General features: G+C 41.2%; 1 protein-coding gene across 2 annotated transcripts in view; it reads right to left on the bottom strand.

Annotated features, from left to right (window-relative positions):
- The window catches only part of ttc17 (tetratricopeptide repeat domain 17), a 102,644-nt gene that overhangs the window by 44,662 nt on the left and 37,466 nt on the right, over positions 1-20,516 (bottom strand). For both annotated transcript variants that reach the window (XM_080189856.1, XM_080189857.1), the window contains exons 10-16: positions 20,392-20,504; positions 18,510-18,662; positions 17,475-17,581; positions 16,614-16,788; positions 16,077-16,145; positions 10,334-10,558; positions 8,032-8,218 (exon numbers count right to left, since the gene is read on the bottom strand). In XM_080189856.1, coding sequence (XP_080045982.1) covers positions 8,032-8,218; positions 10,334-10,558; positions 16,077-16,145; positions 16,614-16,788; positions 17,475-17,581; positions 18,510-18,662; positions 20,392-20,504 — 1,029 coding nt within the window. The remainder of the gene's footprint in view (positions 1-8,031; positions 8,219-10,333; positions 10,559-16,076; positions 16,146-16,613; positions 16,789-17,474; positions 17,582-18,509; positions 18,663-20,391; positions 20,505-20,516) is intronic.

The raw sequence follows: 20,516 nt of genomic DNA, 5'->3' as shown, positions 1-20,516 counted from the left end.
TCCCACAGGAAAGTGACTTTTAAAGGGCGTCTTGACAAATACATGAATAGGATAGGAATAGAGGGATATGGTTCCCGAAAGGGTAGTTCAGTCAGGCAGCATGGTCAGTGCAGGCTTGGAGGGGTGAAAGGCCTATTCCTGTGCTGTAATTCTCTTTGTTTTTTGGAAACTCTGTAATCATGGTCTGCCATTCCCTCCTTCCTAATTTGTGGCAATCAATTAACATAAACCACTGACAAGATCTCCAACCTTTCTGATTATTATAACTCATCTACACACTGCACAAAATTGCTGAGACATCAGGAAGCAATTTTTAAGGATTGATTTTATGATTGGACGGTTCTCTAAAGCAGCCAATAACGTTCCAAGCTCAACTTCCACAATAATCTTACCATGGGCAGGTTCAGTACAGATGACCAACGCATTGAAGTCTCCCTAAATGATGTCCCCCCCCCCCTCAGAATATATTCCCAGGAGTTAAATATATTGCTCTCACATCTCTCAGCATGACTACTTCAATGGCTAATTGGCAGTATAATAGCCAACGTCAAATTGTGAGAAGTCATTTAAATATTCACAATAATGTGAAATATTCAACCTCATATCCAAGTTTTTCAAATAATCACACAAGTCACAATGCAAATAAATCGTTGACGTAAACTACTAAAATAGCATTTTACAAAAAAGGTAATTTAATCCCAATGGTCTCATCACTTCACTTATTATTTTTATGCATGTTTGATTTAAAATTGTAACTCTTTTCATTTTGTAATTAACGGCCAACATTCAGGAACTCTGTTTATCTATCAAATTGACAGATGATTTTTTTTTTCCATTTGTTCAGGAGGTTTGGGTGTCACTGGCTAGCCAGCATTTATTGTCCATCCCTAATTGACCTTGGGAATATGGTTAACAGTGAGCCACATTCTTGAATCAACCCAGTACATGAGGGGCATGTTCACCCAGTGTTGTCACAAACAAGTTCCAAGATTTTGATTCAGAGACAATGAAGGAATGGTGATATAGTTCCAAGTCAGGATGGTGCATGATTTGGAGATGGCTGTGTTCCCATGCAACTGCTGTCCTTTTAGGTGGTAGAGGTCATGTGTTTGAAACGTGCTGAACGAGCCTTGGTGAGTTGCTGCAGTAGATCAAACAAATGATACACACTCCTGCCACTGTGCACCAGTGGTGCAGGCAGTAAATGCTTTAGGTGATGGATGGGATGCCAATCAAACTGCCTGTTTTGACCTGGCTGATGTTGAGCTTCTTGCATGTTGTTAGAGCTGCACTCACCCAAGCAACGGGAGAGTATTCCATGATGTGGGTATGCCGGCGTTGGACTGGCGTAAACACAGTAAAAAGTCTGACAACACCAGGTTTTAGTCCAACCTATTTATTTGATAATATACTCGCAAGCTTTCTGGTTAGCCCCTTCGTCAGGTGAATGGAGAGTTCTGGGCCAGAACGCTCCATTCACCTGACGAAGGGGCTAACCCGAAAGCTTGCGAGTATATTATCAAATAAATAGGTTGGACTAAAACCTAGAGTATTCCATCACAGTCCTGGCTTGTGTCTTGTAGATGGTGGACAACCTTTGGGGAGTCAAGAGGAAAATTCCCAGCTCCCCACCCGTTCTTGCAGCCAGTGTTTATATGGCTGGTCCAGTTCAGTTTGCGGTCAATGTAAACCCCAGGATGTTGATGGTGGAGGCTACAATGATGGTAATGCAATTCAATGTCAAGGGAGATGGCTAGATTCTCTCATTAGAGATGGTTATTACTTGGCACTTGTGTGGCATGAATGTTACCTACCACTTGTTAGCCTAAACTTGATATTGTCCAGCTCTTGCTGCACATGGACACACATTGCTTCAGTACTTGAATCACATGTGAACATACACACTTCTGACTTCATGGCGAAGGGAAGGTCATTGATAAAGTAGCTGAAGGAGATTGGGCTTAGGACAATATCCTGAGGAATTCCTGCAATGATGTCCTGGGACATCCAACAAACACAAGAATTTACCTATGTGCCAGGTATGATTCCAATTGGCAGGTGTGTTTCCTCTCAGATTCCCACTGACTCCAAGTTTTCTAGGGATCATTGATGCCACACTCCGTCAAATGCTACCTTGGTGTCAAGGGCAGTCACTCTCACCTCAGCTCTGAAGCTTCGTTCTTCTGTCCATGTTTCAACCAAGTTATAATGAGGTCAGGAGCTGAGTGGCCCCAGCGGTATCTGAGTGTCACTGAGCAGGTTATTGCTGAGTAATTGTTGCTTGATAGCACTGTTGATGACACCTTCCATCACTTCACTGATGGCTGAGAGTAGACTGATGGAATCGTAATTGGCCTGGTTGGATTTGTCTTGTTTCTGGTGTACAGGACATACCTGGACAATTTTCCACGTGGCTGGGTAGGTGCCAGTCCTGCAGCTGTAGTGGAGCAGCTTGGCTAGTTCTGGAGCACAAGTCTTCAGCACTATTGCTAGGATATTGTCAGGGCTACAGCCTTTGCTGTCTCCAGGTTCCTTCAGTGATTCCTTGATATCACATTGAATGAATCAAATTGACAGAAGGCTAGCATTTGTAATGCTTGGGACCTAAGGAGGACACAGATTGCTTCCACTTGGCACTTCTAGCTGAGGATGGTTGCCAATGCTTCAGCCTTGTCTTTTGCATCAATATGCTGAGCTCCTCCATCATTGAGGATGGTGGTATTTGTGCAGCCTCCTATTCCAGTTAGTTGTTTAATTGTCCACCACCATTCCCAACCAAATGTGGATTGCAGTCTGGAGACCTGGCCTGTTGGAGGTGGGATTGATTTGGTCTATTGCTTGATGCTTCCATTGTCTGGCATGCAATAGTCCTATTTGTTAGCTTCATCAGGTTGAACCTAATTTTTAGGAATGCCTGGTATTCCTCTAGGTGTACTCTCCTAAACTCTTCACTGAATTAGGGTCGATTTGCCAGCTTGATAGTAATGGTGGAGTGGGAGATATACCAGGCCATGAGGTTACAGATTGTGTTGAGTACAATTTTGCGACAGTCGCTGGGAATTCTCCTCCTGACTCCCCAAAGCCTGTCCACTATCTACAAGGCACAAGTCAGGACTGTGGTGGGATATTCTCTCATTGTCTGGGTGAGTGCAACTCTAACAACATGCAAGAAGCCCCCCATTTTGAGCTCCAAGATCAGTTCAAAAGCTATCCCATTTAGCACGGTGGTAGTGCCACACAACACAATGGAGAGCATCCGCAGTGGGGAGAGGAACTTAGTATTGATAGCAGTGACCTTGCAGAAACTATCATGGACAGATTGGCATGGACAAAAGTAAGTTTTCTCGCTTGTTGGTTCCCCCACGACTTGCCAAAGACCCAGTCTCCAGCTATGTCCATGAGGACTTAGCCAGTTTAGTCACTGGTGATACTATCATACCAGTCTTGCTAATGGATGTTGAGGTCCTCCATGTGGTCTTCAACATAGAGAAAGAGTGTGAGAGTGTTCATTTGTGTGTGTGTGTGTGTGATGTCTAACTCTTACTTTTTTTAGTAAACTAGGATGAACAAAGTTACGGGACTGCTAATTATCTTTTAGCAACAGAAAAAAAACATTAAAACTGTGCCACTGTGCTGCCCAAATGTAAAACACTTACAGGAAGTGTGAATATTGGCAAAGTTTAAATGTAATTATATGATGCAAAAATGGAAGTTTTGTCTGTGCCACGATTTTAAAGAATGAATTTTAACAGCACACAGGCCAAATTTGGGTTACTGTCGATTGTGAAATGCAAACTTTGATTGCCCGGCTGAAAAGCCAATCATGCATCCAGATGGCACAGTGGTTAGCGCTGCTGCCTCACAACACCAGGGACCCGGCTTCGATTCTGGCTTGGGTCACTGTCTGTGTGGAGTCTGCACATTCTCCTGTGTCTGCAAGGGTTTCCTCTGGGTGCTCTGGCGTCCTCCCACAGTCCAAAAGATGTGCTGGTTGGACGCGTTGACTTTAACAGGTACCGGAGTGTGGCGACAAGGAAAATTTCATAATAGCTCCATTGCAGTGTTAATGTAAGCTTTACTTGTAACTAATCAATAAACTTTACTTAGGTGCTTTTGAAATTCAGTTCCAAATCAGATTAGTTGTATGCAGGTACTAATTAACATTTTTGTTCCATAACATTCCAAAGCAAGTTTCTTATATTTTGATAATGTTCCAAGATCTTCTTCAGCCACTCAGAGTTGCAGACTAGGGGAGCAAGAGGTCTATGAATCTGTATCCATTAAACAGGCCTCAAGGGGAAGATATAGCATTTTGCGGAGTCCTTATAGTTTGGTATTTTTGGCATTTGAATATCTTATTTTAGTGCCACATGAAGCATTTATCTTTTCTAATCTTTATCAACAGGTCTCTAAGGAAAGGATTGCTGCAGTGATATCCGGTGTTCACTGTTCAGGAATATACTGAGGTTTTACAGAGGTGGTTTATGGTCCATGGTCCATTGATGGCCACATATTGCCAATGGGTGTACAAATTAAATTAACAAGTCACAAAGCATTAGACCGTCACAAATCTGCAACCATGCATTGATACTCAAACTCTAGCTGAAGAGCGTGTTTCTTTCTATTGTTTCTTGGAATGTGTGCATTACTGACAAGGCTAGCAATTACTGCCCACTCCTAATGCCCTTGAACTGAGTGGCCTGTAGGACATGTTAGGGGGCAGCTCAGAATAAACCACATTGCTGTGGGTCTGGAGGCACATGAAGGCCGAACCAGTTAAGGATGGCAGATTTCCTTCCCTAAAGGGCATCAGTGATTTAGTTGGGGTTTTACGACAATTGATAATAGTTTTGTAGTCACTATTGCTGAGATGAGGTTTCAATTCGAGGTTTATTAATTTAATTCAAATTCCACTCACTGCCGTGGTGGGATTTGAATTCATCTCCCCAGAGCTTTCACCTGGGCCTCTGAATGACTGCTCCAGTTATATTACCACTATAAAACTGTCTCCTAAAGCTTCTGGCCTTGTATGCATCTCAACAAACAAAAGAATACCAAATTTCAAACAATCACAACAATTTGAATGACAGGAGGAAATAGGTGCTGATTTGTTGGCAAGATTGCTCTAATTGCCATGGAGAAGGCAATATGGAACTAAAGGACCCCAAAATCCCAGGTAATTCAAAGCAGATGAAAAATTTGAACATATTCCTTTTGTTTGTAAAGAATGGGCCCTGCATATGAATGTAGGTCACTTCTAGCAAGCGTAAATGAACCACGTTACAAATGCAATATACTACTTAAAGTGGCTGTCAGTGCAGCTTTTCGTGCAGTCTACAAAGTGCTGCCTAATTGTGGGAGGATTGCTCATAGTAGATGTTTCGATTTTGATGTTGAGAGCTCAGGCTGACTGAGAGTAATCTGTACTCTTACTATTATGAGCAACTGAAGGAATTTGCTGTTTGAATTGGTTAGCTGATCACTGAGACCTATTTTGTGATCATCTGGCATTTGTCCTGATGTGTGTAACATGAAAAGCTTTGACAACATGCGTCTCTTTTCAGCCACATTCAAGTTCTGTACCACCAAGCAATCGTTTGTAAACAGATATTTCACATAGTGTCCAAGGTCACAACAGTGACTCTCCTCGATAAAGTACTCTACCAGCTCTGGAACACTCTGGGAATTTGGTTGTATTAGCACTCCGTAACTGCAAACTCTTCCATTCTACTTATGTACATCAATGTTTGACGAGTAATTGCTTTCTCAGGGTATTATGGATAAAATGTATGATTTGGCCAGGGTTGTAATTTATATCGAATAATAATTAAACTACAAAAGGAAGTTAATCTAGTAGTTCTGAGACAATGGTGCTCCTGAATACACATACAATTTGATTTTTTTTGAGTTGATGTATTATTGTCATACAGTGAAAAGTATTGTTTCTTGCATGTTATACAAATAAAGCATACTGTACATAGAGGGCACTGGGGAGAAGGAAAGGAGAGGGTGCAGAATGTTGTGTTACAGTCATAGCTAGGGTATAGAGAAAGATCAACTTAATGCGAGGTAGGTCTATTCAAAATCTGGTGGCAGCAGGGAAGAAGCTGCTCTTGAGATGGTTGGTACATGATTTCAGACTTTTGTATCTTCTTCCTGACAGAAGAAGGTGGAAGAGAGTACGTCTGGAGTGTGTGAAGTCCTTGATTATGCAGGTTGCTTTTCCAAGGCAACAGGAAATGTAGACGGAGTCAATGGATGGGAGGCTAGTTTCCGTGATGGGTTGGGCTACGTACACGACCCTTTGTAGTTTCTTGCTGTCTTGGCAGAGCAGGAGCCACATCAAGCTGTACACATCCGGAAAGGGTGCCTTCCAAGGTGCATCTGTAAAAATTGGTGAGAGTCGTAGTGGACACGCCAAATTTTTCCTTAGCCTCCTGAGAAAGTGGAGGGGTTGGTGGGCTTTCTTAACAATAGCATCAGTGTGGAGGGACTAGGACAAGTTGTTGGTGATCTGGACACCTAGAAACTTGAAGCTCTTGACCATTTCCACTTCAACCCCAGTGCACGGATAGGTGAATTGCAGTGGACCCAGACAATTTGGGAGATCCGTGCCATGATTAGCCTTTCGAAGCACTTCACAATGATGGATGTCAGATATTGTTAAGAAATGCTGCCTGGCTTTTCTTTGGTACAGGGACGATGGTCATCTTCTTGAAGCAGATATGGACCTCAGAACGATGTCAGGAGAGATTAAAGATGTCTGCAAGTACCCGTGCCAGTTGGCCCACGCAGGACCTGAGTGCTAGTCCGGGGACCCCATCCGGGCCAGTCGCCTTCTGTGGGTTGACTTTCAAGAAGGCTGAACTGATGTCTGCAATGGTTACTGGTTTTGCCAAGGTTTCCATGGGGAAGGTATCCTCTTGTTGACCTCTTGCTCAAAACAGGCCTAGAATGCGTTGTGCTAATCGGGGAGGGGTGCACTGGTGCTGGCGATCCTACATGCCTTCACCTTGCAGCCTGTTATGTTTTGCAGACCTTGCCATAACCAATGGCAGCCCATGTGGCTAACCTGGACTCTAGCTTGGTCTGGTATGGTCCCTTGGCATTTTTGCTGTTTCTCTATACATTGTATCTGGATTTCTTGTATAGGTCAAGATCACCTGACTTGAACGTCTCAGACCTGGACTTCAGCAAGCAGTGGATATCCCTGTTCATCAATGAACACATGAATTTGCTTCTTTAGCACACAGTCTTCTACTGATTGACTAGTGAAGTCTGTTACTGTAGTGGAGCACTCATTCAGATTGGTCGTTGAGTTCTTAAACATTGACGAGTCCCACTGACTCAAAGCAGTCTCACAGAAATTATCCAATTGCTCAGAACAATATTGCACAACTTTCTTAATCGAATTCTTCTGCTTCTGTTTTTACATTTAATGCTGCAGTTACGTTAAGCCTCGACGGATACTTTCTTTCAAAGCGATGAAAGAATTTTACGATCTTGGCAAAAGAAGAAAATGCATTCGTGTAAGCTTTCATATTTTCTGCTTATTGTATTTGTGACTCCCTCATAAAGCATATTTCTACTACACAAAAGCCAAATATAATAGCTACACATCAAAATATCTACAGATGCATTGAGCTGGTGATATATTTTTTTCCTGGATCACAAGAATTTTCCCACAAGGACATGTATGAGAAATAATCATTGTTTTAAACCTAATACACAGAAGTATACTTAAATTTTAAAATATGCCTTACCTTATACTCAACCAATTTTTCCACACCTGGTGTATAGTTAATACACCATTTTCCTTAAGTGCAGTATATTTATTTTTAAAACAATGTACAACTAATGAAAATTAAGTCACTATACAATATTACACAGTTTTAAATGTTCCATTCTTTCATAACTTCATCCTAATGAATGCATCTGTGGAACATAATCTTTTATAAAACTCCATTTAAAAGTTGGAATAGTTTTGCAGTTTTTCACCTTACTTCCGTAGAGGTCTATTCCCTTGCTTACCTGCACACTTGGAAGATGTAAGGTTGTATAAAAAAGGGTAGAACTGCAGACAGCGGATTAATTTCAGGTTGCTGTCACATTCAGGGCATCTAGTTGTTCTGTCCAATGCTGCTCTGAAGGCTTGAAGAGCGGCGCTAACATTCCTCAGCGCCAGGTAGGCATTTCCTAAGCTCAGAAGCGTTAGTGGCTGGAGGAAGAAACATTTGATGGTTAATTCAGTCCTCAGACAAACCGAAAAGCTGCAGATTCTGACAGTCATAATAGTTTAAAACTAAAGGAGAATAGCATGCTCAACAATTGGGATATTTGCCATCATTTGCCTATGTTAAGTTTGCATCTGAACTATTCAAACTTCAAAGAGAAAAATTAAGGTGTGTCCACCCCAAATGGAAGTCAGAAAAGATTTGAGTACCTTTAGGACTCATGCAGCAATAAATTACCAGGGACACACCATCATACTGAAATCTGATTAAATTAACAAAAAGTGAGTGACATTACAATAATAGCCAATCTCTGCCTCCAATTTCAGACACTTCACAATTGTGCACCAGATTGTAACTCATTATTTACAGCCAAAGAGATGAAGGTCAACAACAATGGCCTAAGTGCAACCGTTGAAAAAAAGGCAATATTTTCTCATTCGTTCTCATATGGACTTTGTGTCTACAAACTTCAGGATCCATGTGTGAAAATTATCTCATTACTTATTGGTCACCATAGGATTTTTAACATCAAAGGACTTAGTTTTGATTTTTACCCTATGCTGATTTTCACCACAATTCCAGTTAAAAAAATAAAACTATACATTAGAGCCTTAGGCTATGCAATGTTTGGGCAGGCTGGTACATTGTGTGTGGAGGGTTTCAATATTTGTTTTTTGGAATGTGGGTGTTGCTGGCAAGACTGCTGTTTGTTATCATCCCTATTTCCTCTTGTAGGTTGTGGAATGCCATCTTCTTGAACTGCTGCAGTGGGTCTACTGAAGATGCCCCACAACGTCTGTGGCTACCTACCACAAGAGTCTGAGTCCTCTTTAGCATTGTTGTTTGGAGAAGTTGAGCAAGCTGACCCTTGGTCCACAGATCCTTTGGTGGGAATATCTCCTCGTTGGAACTCTAGCCCTGTGCCTATCCCTCCTGTTCCATGTAGCTGTGGAAAAGGCAGGTTGCTTCTGGGGTTGCTGCCCCCTCAGGAATCCAAGTACTTGCTAAATATGTAGCACATTCCATGTTACGAGGAAGGGTGGCATGGTGACAGAGTGGTTACGCTCATAGCACCAGGGAATCGGGTTCAATTCTGGCCTTCAATGACTTGGTGTGTGGCATTTGCATGTTCTCCCCATTTTTTCATGGGTTTCTTCCCACAGCCCAAAGCTGTGCAGGTGAACTGGCTGTTAATATTCAAAGGTATGTAGGTTAGGGGTTGCAGGGATGGGGTGGTGAGGAAGGACTGGGTAGGATGCTCTTTTCAAGAGTTGATGCAGACCCAATGGGCTGAATGGCCTATTTTTACACAGTCGGGATTCTATGGTTCCCACGGGCAAGATAAGTAATCCAAGGCACTTGACAGCAGTTGGGCAAAGTTTTTGATCACAATCAAATCAGTGAATTCAGGCTGAATGAACTGCTTCTGTCAGTGCTAGTTCTTCACTGTGTTAACCATAGCCTTGCTGATTTCAGCCTTTGTATTTTGCCATTGGACCAGTTTCACTCAACAATGGGTTCTCACTGGGCACTTGCCTTTTTCAACCTGGCGATGTGTGTTGATAGTGTGGAACCTGTGCACTGGGTGAATCAACGGCTCAATTACTTTACTTTAGCTGAAAGAGAGTGTGTGATATCAGGATCTTCATCCAATCCCAAATTCAGTGGATTTAACTTCCCAGCTTGCACTAAAACCCATCTCTCCTTGCTGGGAAAGCATGCCCCTCATGTTTGTACAGTTTGAAACAAAGAAAGCAACTGCCCACAATACAAACAGAGTTTACGTTATTTTAGATGAACATGAAAAGTTAACTTGAAGGGGTTGAACAGAGTAATGTTGAGAGGTCATTTCCCCTCATAGGAAAATCTAGAACTAGGAAGCACAATTTCAAAATAATTTAAGACAGAGATGAGGGCCACAATCAGGTTAGCCATGATCTCACTAACACTTAGATTATGCAACATACGGTTAAACTTTTACAGAGACCATTTATCTGTCTCTTTTTGAACTACATGTTCTTTGCAGTTATAAAACTCATTTTAGAATTTGGCTGCTTATTGGTTCGATGAATGCCAACACTATTTCCTGGTTAACTTACCTCTGTGCTGTTAATAGCAAGGGCTTTTTGCAAAAGAGCAGCAGCATCCTCATGGAGCTCAATGTGAATGAGCAGGTTAGCCAGATTGACTAGTGGAATATCCATGTAATCTTCTGGAACCAGATTGAGTGCTTGTTTCAAACAGTCAAGAGCAGAGGTCGTGTTCCCAATAGCTCGCCAGTACAAACCGGCTTCATTCAATAGTAACCACATTGGAGCAGTTTGCTGCAAGAAAGACAGTTCTGCTGTTTTATCAGTGCACTTTGCCATCAAAATCAATGATTACATCAATCAAAACATAACATTAAATAAGGTACATTTAACAGTTACATACATTCAGAACACTTATTTCCAGCCATGTATACATTACAATCTTCCTACATACAGATATAGAGAGAATGACATGTTCAGTCTTGAATGAGTGAGGTATGAGTATGACAAGTCAGTACAACTGGTTTCGTCTTGTTTGGGTGTAAAACAAGCTCAACATCAACAGGGATCTTTGTACAACAGTTGAAAATATTCACATCTTTTTCACAATGGGTGCATGACTACATATTAAACAAATTAATTTAAATCCTTTGTGGTTAATCCTCAGGTTAGGCAATGAATAATGACATCAGGGCAGGAATTCAGGATATTGTTAAGACTGTTACAAGTTTGAACACAGAACATAAAACATAGAACACTACAGCACAAACAGGCCTTTCGGCCCACAAGTTGCGCCGATCATATCCCTACCTACCAGGCCTATTTATAACCCTCAATCCCATTAAATCCCATGTACTCATCCAGAAGTCTCTTAAAAGACCCCAACAAGTTCGCCTCCACCACCCCCGATGGCAGCCGATTCCACTCACTCACCACCCTGAGTGAAAAACTTACCCCTGACATCTCTTCCGTACCTACTCACAGCACCTTATACCTATGTCCTCTTGTAGCGACCATTTCAGCCCTGGGAAATAGCCTCCAAGAATCCATCCTATCTATATCTCTCAACATCTTATAAACCTCTATCAGGTCGCCTCTCATCCTTCGGCTCTCCAGGGAGAAAAGACCGAGCTCCCTCAACCTATCCTCAAAAGGCATGCCACCCAATCCAGTCAACATCCTTGTAAATCTCGTCTGCACCCTGTCAATAACTTCCACATCCTTCTTGTAGTGAGGCGACCAGAACTGCGCACAGTACTCCAAGAAGGTGTACAGCAACAGAGAAACCTGGGATATAGGCTAGCAATTCTTTGAAAGTGGCATGGCAAATTTCAGAAGGCTCAGAAGAGAACCTTGGCTTTATTAATGGAAGAATCAAATACAATGGTAACAATCATGCTAAGCCCTCAGTCTTAAATGGTAACTAGTGGAGTGCCACAGGGATCGGTGCTGGGGCCTCAGCTATTTACCATTTATATAGATGATCTGGAGGAGGGAGCTGAGTGTAGGGTGTCGAAATTTGCTGATGACACAAAGATGAGTGGAAAAGCAAATTGTGCGGAGGGTGTAGAAAGTCTGCAGAGGGATCTGGATAGGCTGAGCGAGTGGGCGAGGACCTGGCAGATGGAGTACAACGTTAGCAAGTGTGAGGTTATCCACTTTGGAGGAATAATAGTAGGAGGGATTACTATTTAAAGGGCGAAAAGCTGCAGCATGCTACACTACAGAGGGACCTGGGGGTCCTTGTGCATGAGTCGCAAAAACCCAGTCTGCAGGTGCAGCAGGTGATCAAGAAGGCGAATGGGATGCTGGCCTTTATAACAAGGGGGACAGAATATAAAAGCAGGGAGGTCTTGCTGCAACTGTACAGGGCACTGGTGAGGCTGCAGCTGGAGTACTGTGTGCAGTTTTGGTCGCCGCACTTGCGCAAGGATATTTTGGCCTTGGAGGGAGTGCAGAGGAGGTTCACTAGGCTGATACCGCCTCAAGATAAAGGGGAGGCGGTTTAGAACGGAGTTGAGGAAGAACTTCTTCACTCAAAGGGTGGTGAATCTCTGGAATTCTCTGCCCGTTGAAGTGGTGGAGGCTGCCTCGCTAAATATTTTTAAGACGCGGGTTGATGGGTTTTTGATAAGAGAGGGGATTAAGGGTTATGGGGAGAGGGCCGGAAAGTGGAACTGAGCCACGACAGATCAGCCATGATCTTATTGAATGGCGGGGCAGGCTCGAAGGGCTAGATGGCCTACTCCTGCTCCTATTTCTTATGTTCTTATGTTCTTATACCGGAGATGAAGGGGTTGGACTATGAAAAGAGACTAAATAGACTGGGTCTGTACTCGTTGGAGTTTAGAAGGATGAGGAGGGATCTTATAGAGACGTATAAGATAATAAAGGGGATAGATAGGGTAGAGGTAGAGAGATTTTTCCCACTCAGAAAGGACAGCAGGACTAGAGGGCACAGTCTCAAGATAAGAGGGGCGGGGGGTGCAGTTTACAACGGAGTTGAGGAGGAACTTCTTCACTCAAAGGGTGGTGAATCTCTGGAATTCTCTGCCCGTTGAAGTGGTGGAGGCTACCTCGCTAAATATATTTAAGTCACAGGTAGATAGGTTTTTGGTAGGCAAGGGAATTAAGGGTTATGGGGAGAAAGCGGGGAAGTGGAACTGAGTCACTTCAGATCAGCCATGATCTTATTGAATGGCGGGGCAGTCTCGAAGGGCTAAATGGCCTACTCCTGCTCCTACTACTTATGTTCTTAAATGTGTTTAAATCATGGGAGGTGATCTTATTGTAACACACAGAAAATTTTGAAGGGGTTTAATGGAGTAATGTTGAGAGGTCATTTCCCCCCATAGGAGAATCTAGAACTAGGAAACACAGTTTCAAAATAATTTAAGACAGAGATGAGGGCCACAATCAGGTTAGCCATGATCTTACTGAACACTAGCATAGGTGGGTTGAATATCCCACTGAAACTTCTGCTACGATTTATGATCTTATTGGTTCAGTTATGTGGAGAGACAGGAGAGCTGAGCAGGTCAAGAGGAGATCTGATAGGTGTTCAAAACTATGAAAGACTTTGATAGAGTAAATGAGGAGAAAACGGTTTCCTGTGGCAGGACAGCTGGTAAGCAGAGGAGAGGAAACCAGAGGTGGCACGGGGAAACATTTTTTTAATACAGTGAATTCAGTATTGTGATCTGGAATGCACTGCCTAAAAGGGTAGTAGATTCAATAGCAACATTCAAAACAGAATAACATTCATACTTGAAGGGAATAAAAACTACAGAGATAAAAGGAAAGAGTAGTATCTTGTGACTAATTGGACATCTAAGGGCTGGCACAGGCATGATGAGCCGAATGGCCTCTTTTCACACTATATCGTTTTACGGTTACACTCCCAAGGTGGCAGAATAAATGTTAAAAAAAAGAGATTCATAGCATTTCAATCTTAGTTGGCTCTATTTAAGTGAGATGTAGAGTACTGAATAATCAGATTCTGCTTCTCTAAATGAAAATTGCTGATCTGTTTTAGGTAGGCAGCGCAATGTTACAGGTTGATATTAAATTCAAGTGGAATTATTTCATAAGTGTTAAAGGTTCATTGCTCACGTACTACTAATGAGTTGCAGATAGACAGAGAGAAATAGTGAAACAAACAAATGCTCAGTATCTCAGAATTAGGAATATAACTGTCTCAACAATTGAGACCGAGAATATGCCACTGGACAGAAAATACTCAGTAGGTCAGTCAGCAGTGGATAACCAGAAGCAGTGAATGTTACAAGCTATCTGTGGGAAGGGTCATTGAAGATGGACAGAAATTAAAAAGGAATGTAACAGGAAGTATAAGGGGACAGAAAAGGGCAGGGGAGAACTTAAGGGAAAGAGATTTAGAGAAAGAGACTTATGTGAAGTAACAGTGCAAAACAAGACATGAACAAATGGTTGGTGTAGTATACAGTGGTGCTCGTTCCATCTCACCCTCCATAGCACCAGTATCTCATTCCACATTGTCAGGACAGAACGCCATAGGACAAGGGTCTGAAGGGTGTAATGCCTTGTCCTATTGGCTGGGATCTTGTTTGATCAAGCCCAAGATGGGATGTATATTCTTGTCTTGTCAGCTTCGGTCTGGTTTGTCCCTCATGTGGGGACTCTATTGGACTTAACTGGCTTTTTTGGTTAGGAATAAAGTACCAAAAGGTACAGCTAAAAAAAAGTCTGAAGGCAGGACCACAAGGTACTTAGTAAAGATCAGTTACTCCTGGTTAGCATTGCTGCCTCACAGCACCAGGGACCTGGGTTCGATTCCTGGCTTGGGTCACTATCTGTGTGGAGTCTGCACATTCTCCCCTGTGTCTGTGTGGGTTTCTCTGGTTTCCTTCCACAGTCTGAAAGACATGCTGGTAAGGTGCACTGGCCATGCCAACTTCTCCCTCAGTGTACCCAAACAGGTGTCAGAATGTGGTGACTAGGGGGTTTTCACAGTAAATTCACTGTAGTGTTAATGTAAGCCTACTTGTGACTAATAAATAAATAAAAATAAATCAATTTCTGGCACCTATAGTATGACATGATTATATCACGTTTGGTTCACAGCAGCTTATGGGAAAGAAAATTCTTGGAAACCTCCTCACCATTTTGCAGAGTGTAACACATCAGAATTTTAATCATCACATCAGTCTCGCACTCCAGCTGCTGCAAACTTACAGCTCCAGTCAGGGCTGTTCAGCAGGGTGAGGAAAATTTTCCAAATGAAGTAAAAAAAAAATGACTACTATTTTCTTCCACATAAATTGAGAACTTCGATCAAAAACCACTTTCCAAAAACTTCTCACCTGCTTCAAGTTCAGCAATGAGAAATATAAAAGAACACCAAGAATGGAGCTTATATATTCTTCAAAAAATATATTTATATGGGTGACAAACTATTTACATGTAGATGGGTTAAGATACGAAGAATAGAAGATAATGTTAAATAGATATCCTGATATTTGCAATCTTACTTTTGGGAAGCAACAAACAATTTTTGAAACCATAGAAACTAGAATCAGGAGTAGGCCATTCGGTCCTTTGAGCCTGTTCTGCCATGCATTTTGATCATGGCTGTTTATTGAATTCAATATCCTGATCCCACCTTCCCCTCATATCCCTCGATCCCTTTAACCCCTACAGCTATATCTAATTTCTACCTGAAGTCAGGCAACATTTTGGCTTCAACTATACTCTATGGTCATGAATTCCACACATTCACCACCCCTTGGGTGAAGAAGTTTCTCCCCACCTCAGTTCTAAAAGGCTTTCTTTCCCCTTATCCTCAAACTATGATCCCTAGTTCTGGACTCCCCCACCATTGGGAACGTTCTTTCTGGATCTACCCCATCTAACCCTGTTAGAATTTTATATGTTTCTATGAGATTCACTCTCACTCTTCTAAACTCCAGTGAATATAATCCAAATCAACTTTAAATATGTGAATAGGATGGGAATAGAGGGATATGGTCCCCGTAAGGATAGGGGGTTTTAGTTAAGTCGGGAAGCATGGTTGATGCAGACTTGAAGGGCTTGTTTCTGTGCTCTGTTTTTCTTTGTTCTAGTCTCTCCTCATATAACGGACTTGCCATCCCAGGAATCAGCCTGGTAAATCTTTACTGTACCCTGAAGGAAGTTAATGTAGTTCACATCAATAATCATATTATATCCACTTATTATACGTGCAAAAACAGTCATAGGGAAGAGATCTAAAGTGCTGGGGACTCTTTGAATGTAACAACACCTCTATTCTGATACACAAAAATGATTTGCTCACCTTTTCAATAGCTTGTGAGATGACCTCTCCCACTTGCTCCTCGGTAATACTCAAATGAGAAAACAGAGCCTGTTTAAATATAGCAAATTACAATTGTAATTCGAAGACACAAAAGGCATTCTGTATGATATACTGCACGTCCTCTCTGCAGAGCAAGTCTCTTGTTAGTAAAAGCTAAACTATAGTTGCCTTCAATGCATAGGGAAAACAGTTACCATGTTTCAGAGTGGTTCCCTATAATTCAATTGCTTTCTAATATCTGAAGCAGGCGTACAAATTAATGTATTTATTTCAACAGATGGAAGCACATTTGATCAATGTGAACTATTTGTTTTAAATAAAATGGGAAACATGGAATATTTTACAACTTTTAAGTCCATTATGCCAGAACCACAAATGTGTAACTCCCTTGCAGACTCTGGCATCAGTTCCTCTGTCACAGAAACATGTTCGAACAGTGCCGAGACATTGCTCTGCCAGTAGTTTAGGATTCAACGAGACAGTACAATGTGGCTTTCAGTTTTGAAATATAATTACCTGCTTGGCATAGTAGTCTGGATTTCCAGATTTCAAATCTGGCCTGTTTTCCAGTTCTTTCACTAGATGGTACAGCTGTTCGTTATTGTGGAAATCTAACGTGGGAGAACAGTCAGGAAGGCGGCCAGCCGCATCTTTATCTTGCTTTCCTGAAGATGTCAGGAGTGATTGGACACTGCAAAAAGAAAAACAAAACTTTTCAATTGTTTACTGATTCACAAGATTAACAGAACAGATCAATTTACCTAAAACTAAAAGCAAATACCTTCATGCAAGGGCAACTAGAGATGGGCAAGAAATGCTGGTTGACCAGCGGCTCCCTTGTCCCACAAATGAACAGAAAAACTTATTAGATATAAAGTGTAAATTGCACATAAAATGTGTTTTCCTAGCTTGTTAGTTACAAGCTTGTATATTAGTATATGACACATGGCAAAGTGTCATCACTATTTGAGATATGTGGCTAATACCATGTTGCTCCAATCTGGATAGTTGAAAACACATTTGCTTGTAATAGTATTCTTTTCCCCGCACGAACATCAATAGGACATGGTTTAAAAACCCATCTCAGAGTTAAAATAACTTGCAAGTATTCAAGTTTCACTCCTGTTATTTATATATGTATATATATATATATATATATACTCCAAACCAATTCTGCTACTAGTTTTGTAACAAAGTGCAAGCTATACTCATTTCCCAGAAAATGATTAAAAAACAGCAAAGGCTTAATTCTAAAAAGTAAAATCTGTAAGTATTACTGTTGTGCGGCTATGGTGCATTGTGCTTGGTTCCCAAAATGTCATCCCAGTACCTTACCAAAATAGCTCAATTTTCAAACAACAGTATTCAGATTCTTACCCAAATCCTTTATACTCTGGAGGTAGAAAGTATGTTGGAAGATCGGCTGCAGTGGGAAGAGTGGGATAGGCGTGCATACAGTCTAGCCTTTTGGGCCACAATATATCCTGGCAACATAAAAGGCACGCAAATAAGTATTACACATTAGTGCCACATTTGTAATTCCAACTAAATATATTTTTCTTAAACACTTACCAAATTTTTTCCAGCAAATCTTTAAGGAATCATAAAGGAAAGACAAATACCAAAACTTGTGGTAATTCTTGAACAGAATAATACTCTAAACTACCTTTCACAAAATAAGCATGTTTTTACTTCTCCCCATTCCCAGCAAATAAGAGTAGGTAGGCAACCTGATATTGTAAGCCTGACTGCTCCACTTTGCAACTGCCTGTACTGAAGTATGCCATTGCTTACTTGTTATAAACGTTTATAACAAAGTCAGACAGACTTACTGCCAGTGTATATCAATCTCACATCAACATTGAGCTGGAACAACTGATATAACTACAATTTAAGTCAGTCTTTCACTGTCACAAAGTATAGCTTCAACAATTTGTTCAAATAATGAAAAACCAATTTTAAAAAATCATTTGATGAATTCGATGATCAGCCATGATCAAAATGAATGGCAGAGTAGGTGGCCTGAAGGGCCAAATGGCCTATATCTGCTTCTATTTTCTATGTTAACTAAGATGTCATCAGGAGATAATGAGTAAAAATGGAATGCATGTGACTATATCCAAACTAAAACCAAAGCCTTGATTAGTTTGTGGAAGAGTGAAACCTCGATGAAAGAAACTGCTGCAAGTTTTATATATACGGTTGGTTGGATGCAATGTCCTGGTTCAAGAATTTTATTCCTGTAAGGATTCAGAGGTTCCCAACCCAATCAGAACTGAATCAGAATGAGGGAAGGTGGGTAGTAGCGATGGTTGTCCGTGGGGGAGACTGAGGGTTCAGGAAGGAAGGCGAGAGAGTGAAACAAGTAAAATACACCCTAATTTATTACATCTCTCCTTCCTTCTTACTTACATTGTAGCTCGAGAAATCCTTTCCCCATATATTCAACACTGATCGGCCTGCGGGGGTTGACGGAAATTGCTGCTGTAAGTTGCTCCGAGTCATATTCATCACTAACTTCATCTCAACGGGCATCATACTGGACGTAGAACTGTCTTCGCCAAACTGAAAGAGGAAACGTGTACCTGCATGTCTTTAACTGTTCCTTTTTAAAACAACCAACAAAATATCGGCTTTCTACATTATTCTGATAATGTAAGAAATACCAAATACAGACAGAGTGATCCAATTAATGTCTTTTCATGATAGCCTACTTAAGCTTTCTGGAGCATGTACCAAGTGTTAAGAGATTTCCAAATGAAAGAATAAGGGAAGGTTTGCTGGTGAATCACCTTATAGCAACCTGAAGCAGAACTAAAAAACACAGGAAAACAATTGGAATGAATTATTTATCTCCCTTGACCAGGGAATAATACAAGTGACACACGAGCAGAAGGAACGAACTGACAAATTATTTCAAAATAAAAGCAACAAGTGTTCTGCAAATATCATGGCCTGCATTAAGTGGTCAATGTTTTATGAAATGAGAGATTTGAAAACTAAATACTTAAAGTATTTTTAATTGTAATTGACTTAGTTGTAATTGATTGTAGTTTTCAAATCTCTCATTTCATAAAACATTTATCAGTTAATGCAGGTAATGAGTCAATAAGTCATAACTGATACTGACATCCATAAAACATAAACAAAATTTAAAGATAAGATTATCTCTCCCCAGAGGTGTTCAAAGGCTCTACGGCTGTTAACAAGTGCATGGATATAAGCTTATATTGTTTGCTAATTGACTCTGAAGAGGAATTTAAGTCTATAAGCGGATTATTGCTTGAACTGAAACTAACAGAGATAGGTTAACAGTCAAGAATTGTCTCTAATGAAGGGTCATCCAGGCTTGAAATGTTGGGTCTAGTCTCTCTCCACAGGTGCTGTCAGACATGTTGAGATTTTCCAGCATTTTTCTGTTATTTTTTCGGATTCCAGCATCCGCAGTATTTTGCGTTTATCAAAGAACTGTATCTTACCAATTTAATTTCAATTGGTGAAAATTAAGTTAGTTCATTTTGTTATAGTTAAACTGTATTGTTAAGTAAAGTTTGTTCTGATAAAATTGTGTCAATAGAATCACAACCGGAGTGAAAAACCTCAAATTTTCCTCAAATTAACACCAAAAGTAGAAAAATTGTTAGGGTCTGGTCAGGCTTCATAACACTCTTTGGGGTTTCTGCTCTGATACCCCAACAATGGCAATCTTCAGCAACTACGGAGCTGTCAAGAAATTCCACGAACACGCTACGACATTCCTGTTCGGAGCGGCAATGTGGCATAGTGGTTAACACTGCTGCCTCACAGTGCCAGGGACCTGGGTTTGATTCCTGGCTGGGGTCACAGTCTGCTGGGAGTTTGCACATTCTCCCTGTGTCTGCGTGGGTTTCCTCTGGGTGCTCTGGTTTCATCCCACAGTCCAAAGATGAACGGTGGGGAACGGTAGAATAATGGTTACATAACTAGAGACTAACCCAGAGGTCTGGATTAATAATCTGGCGACATGAGTTCAAGTATCACATGGCAGCGACAGAATTTAAAAGTAATTAATAAGTCTGGAATTGAGAAGTTTGAAACAGTCCAGTAATGGTGACCATAATGAGTGGATTACTGTTAAATAAGACAGTTATGTAGCCCCAGAACACCCAATCTTACAATGGATTAGAAGTTGGGTTACAGCAGGAGTGAACTAAAAATGAACAGGCACATCAAAGCATTCTAAACTATACCAAAATTGCTTTTATCTTGGACCAGGCATGAATTGTACAAGTTGCTAGTTTTCTTTAATTTGTACCTGAACTTGCTCTACTGTATTAAACTGGTCTCCTCTGGTATAGCGCACAGGACGATCCCACTGGCAGCGTAAAATTTGCTGTTTGTTAACCCAGCGACAAAGCTGGTGGTTCCCTAAAAAAAAAC

The sequence above is a fragment of the Carcharhinus amblyrhynchos genome, chromosome 6 (assembly GCF_965287045.1).
Source record: "Carcharhinus amblyrhynchos chromosome 6, sCarAmb.v2.hapA, whole genome shotgun sequence".
NCBI lineage: Eukaryota > Metazoa > Chordata > Chondrichthyes > Carcharhiniformes > Carcharhinidae > Carcharhinus > Carcharhinus amblyrhynchos.
The sequence above is the reverse complement of the archived record's forward strand: the minus strand, read 5'-3'. Positions and strand labels throughout refer to the sequence as shown.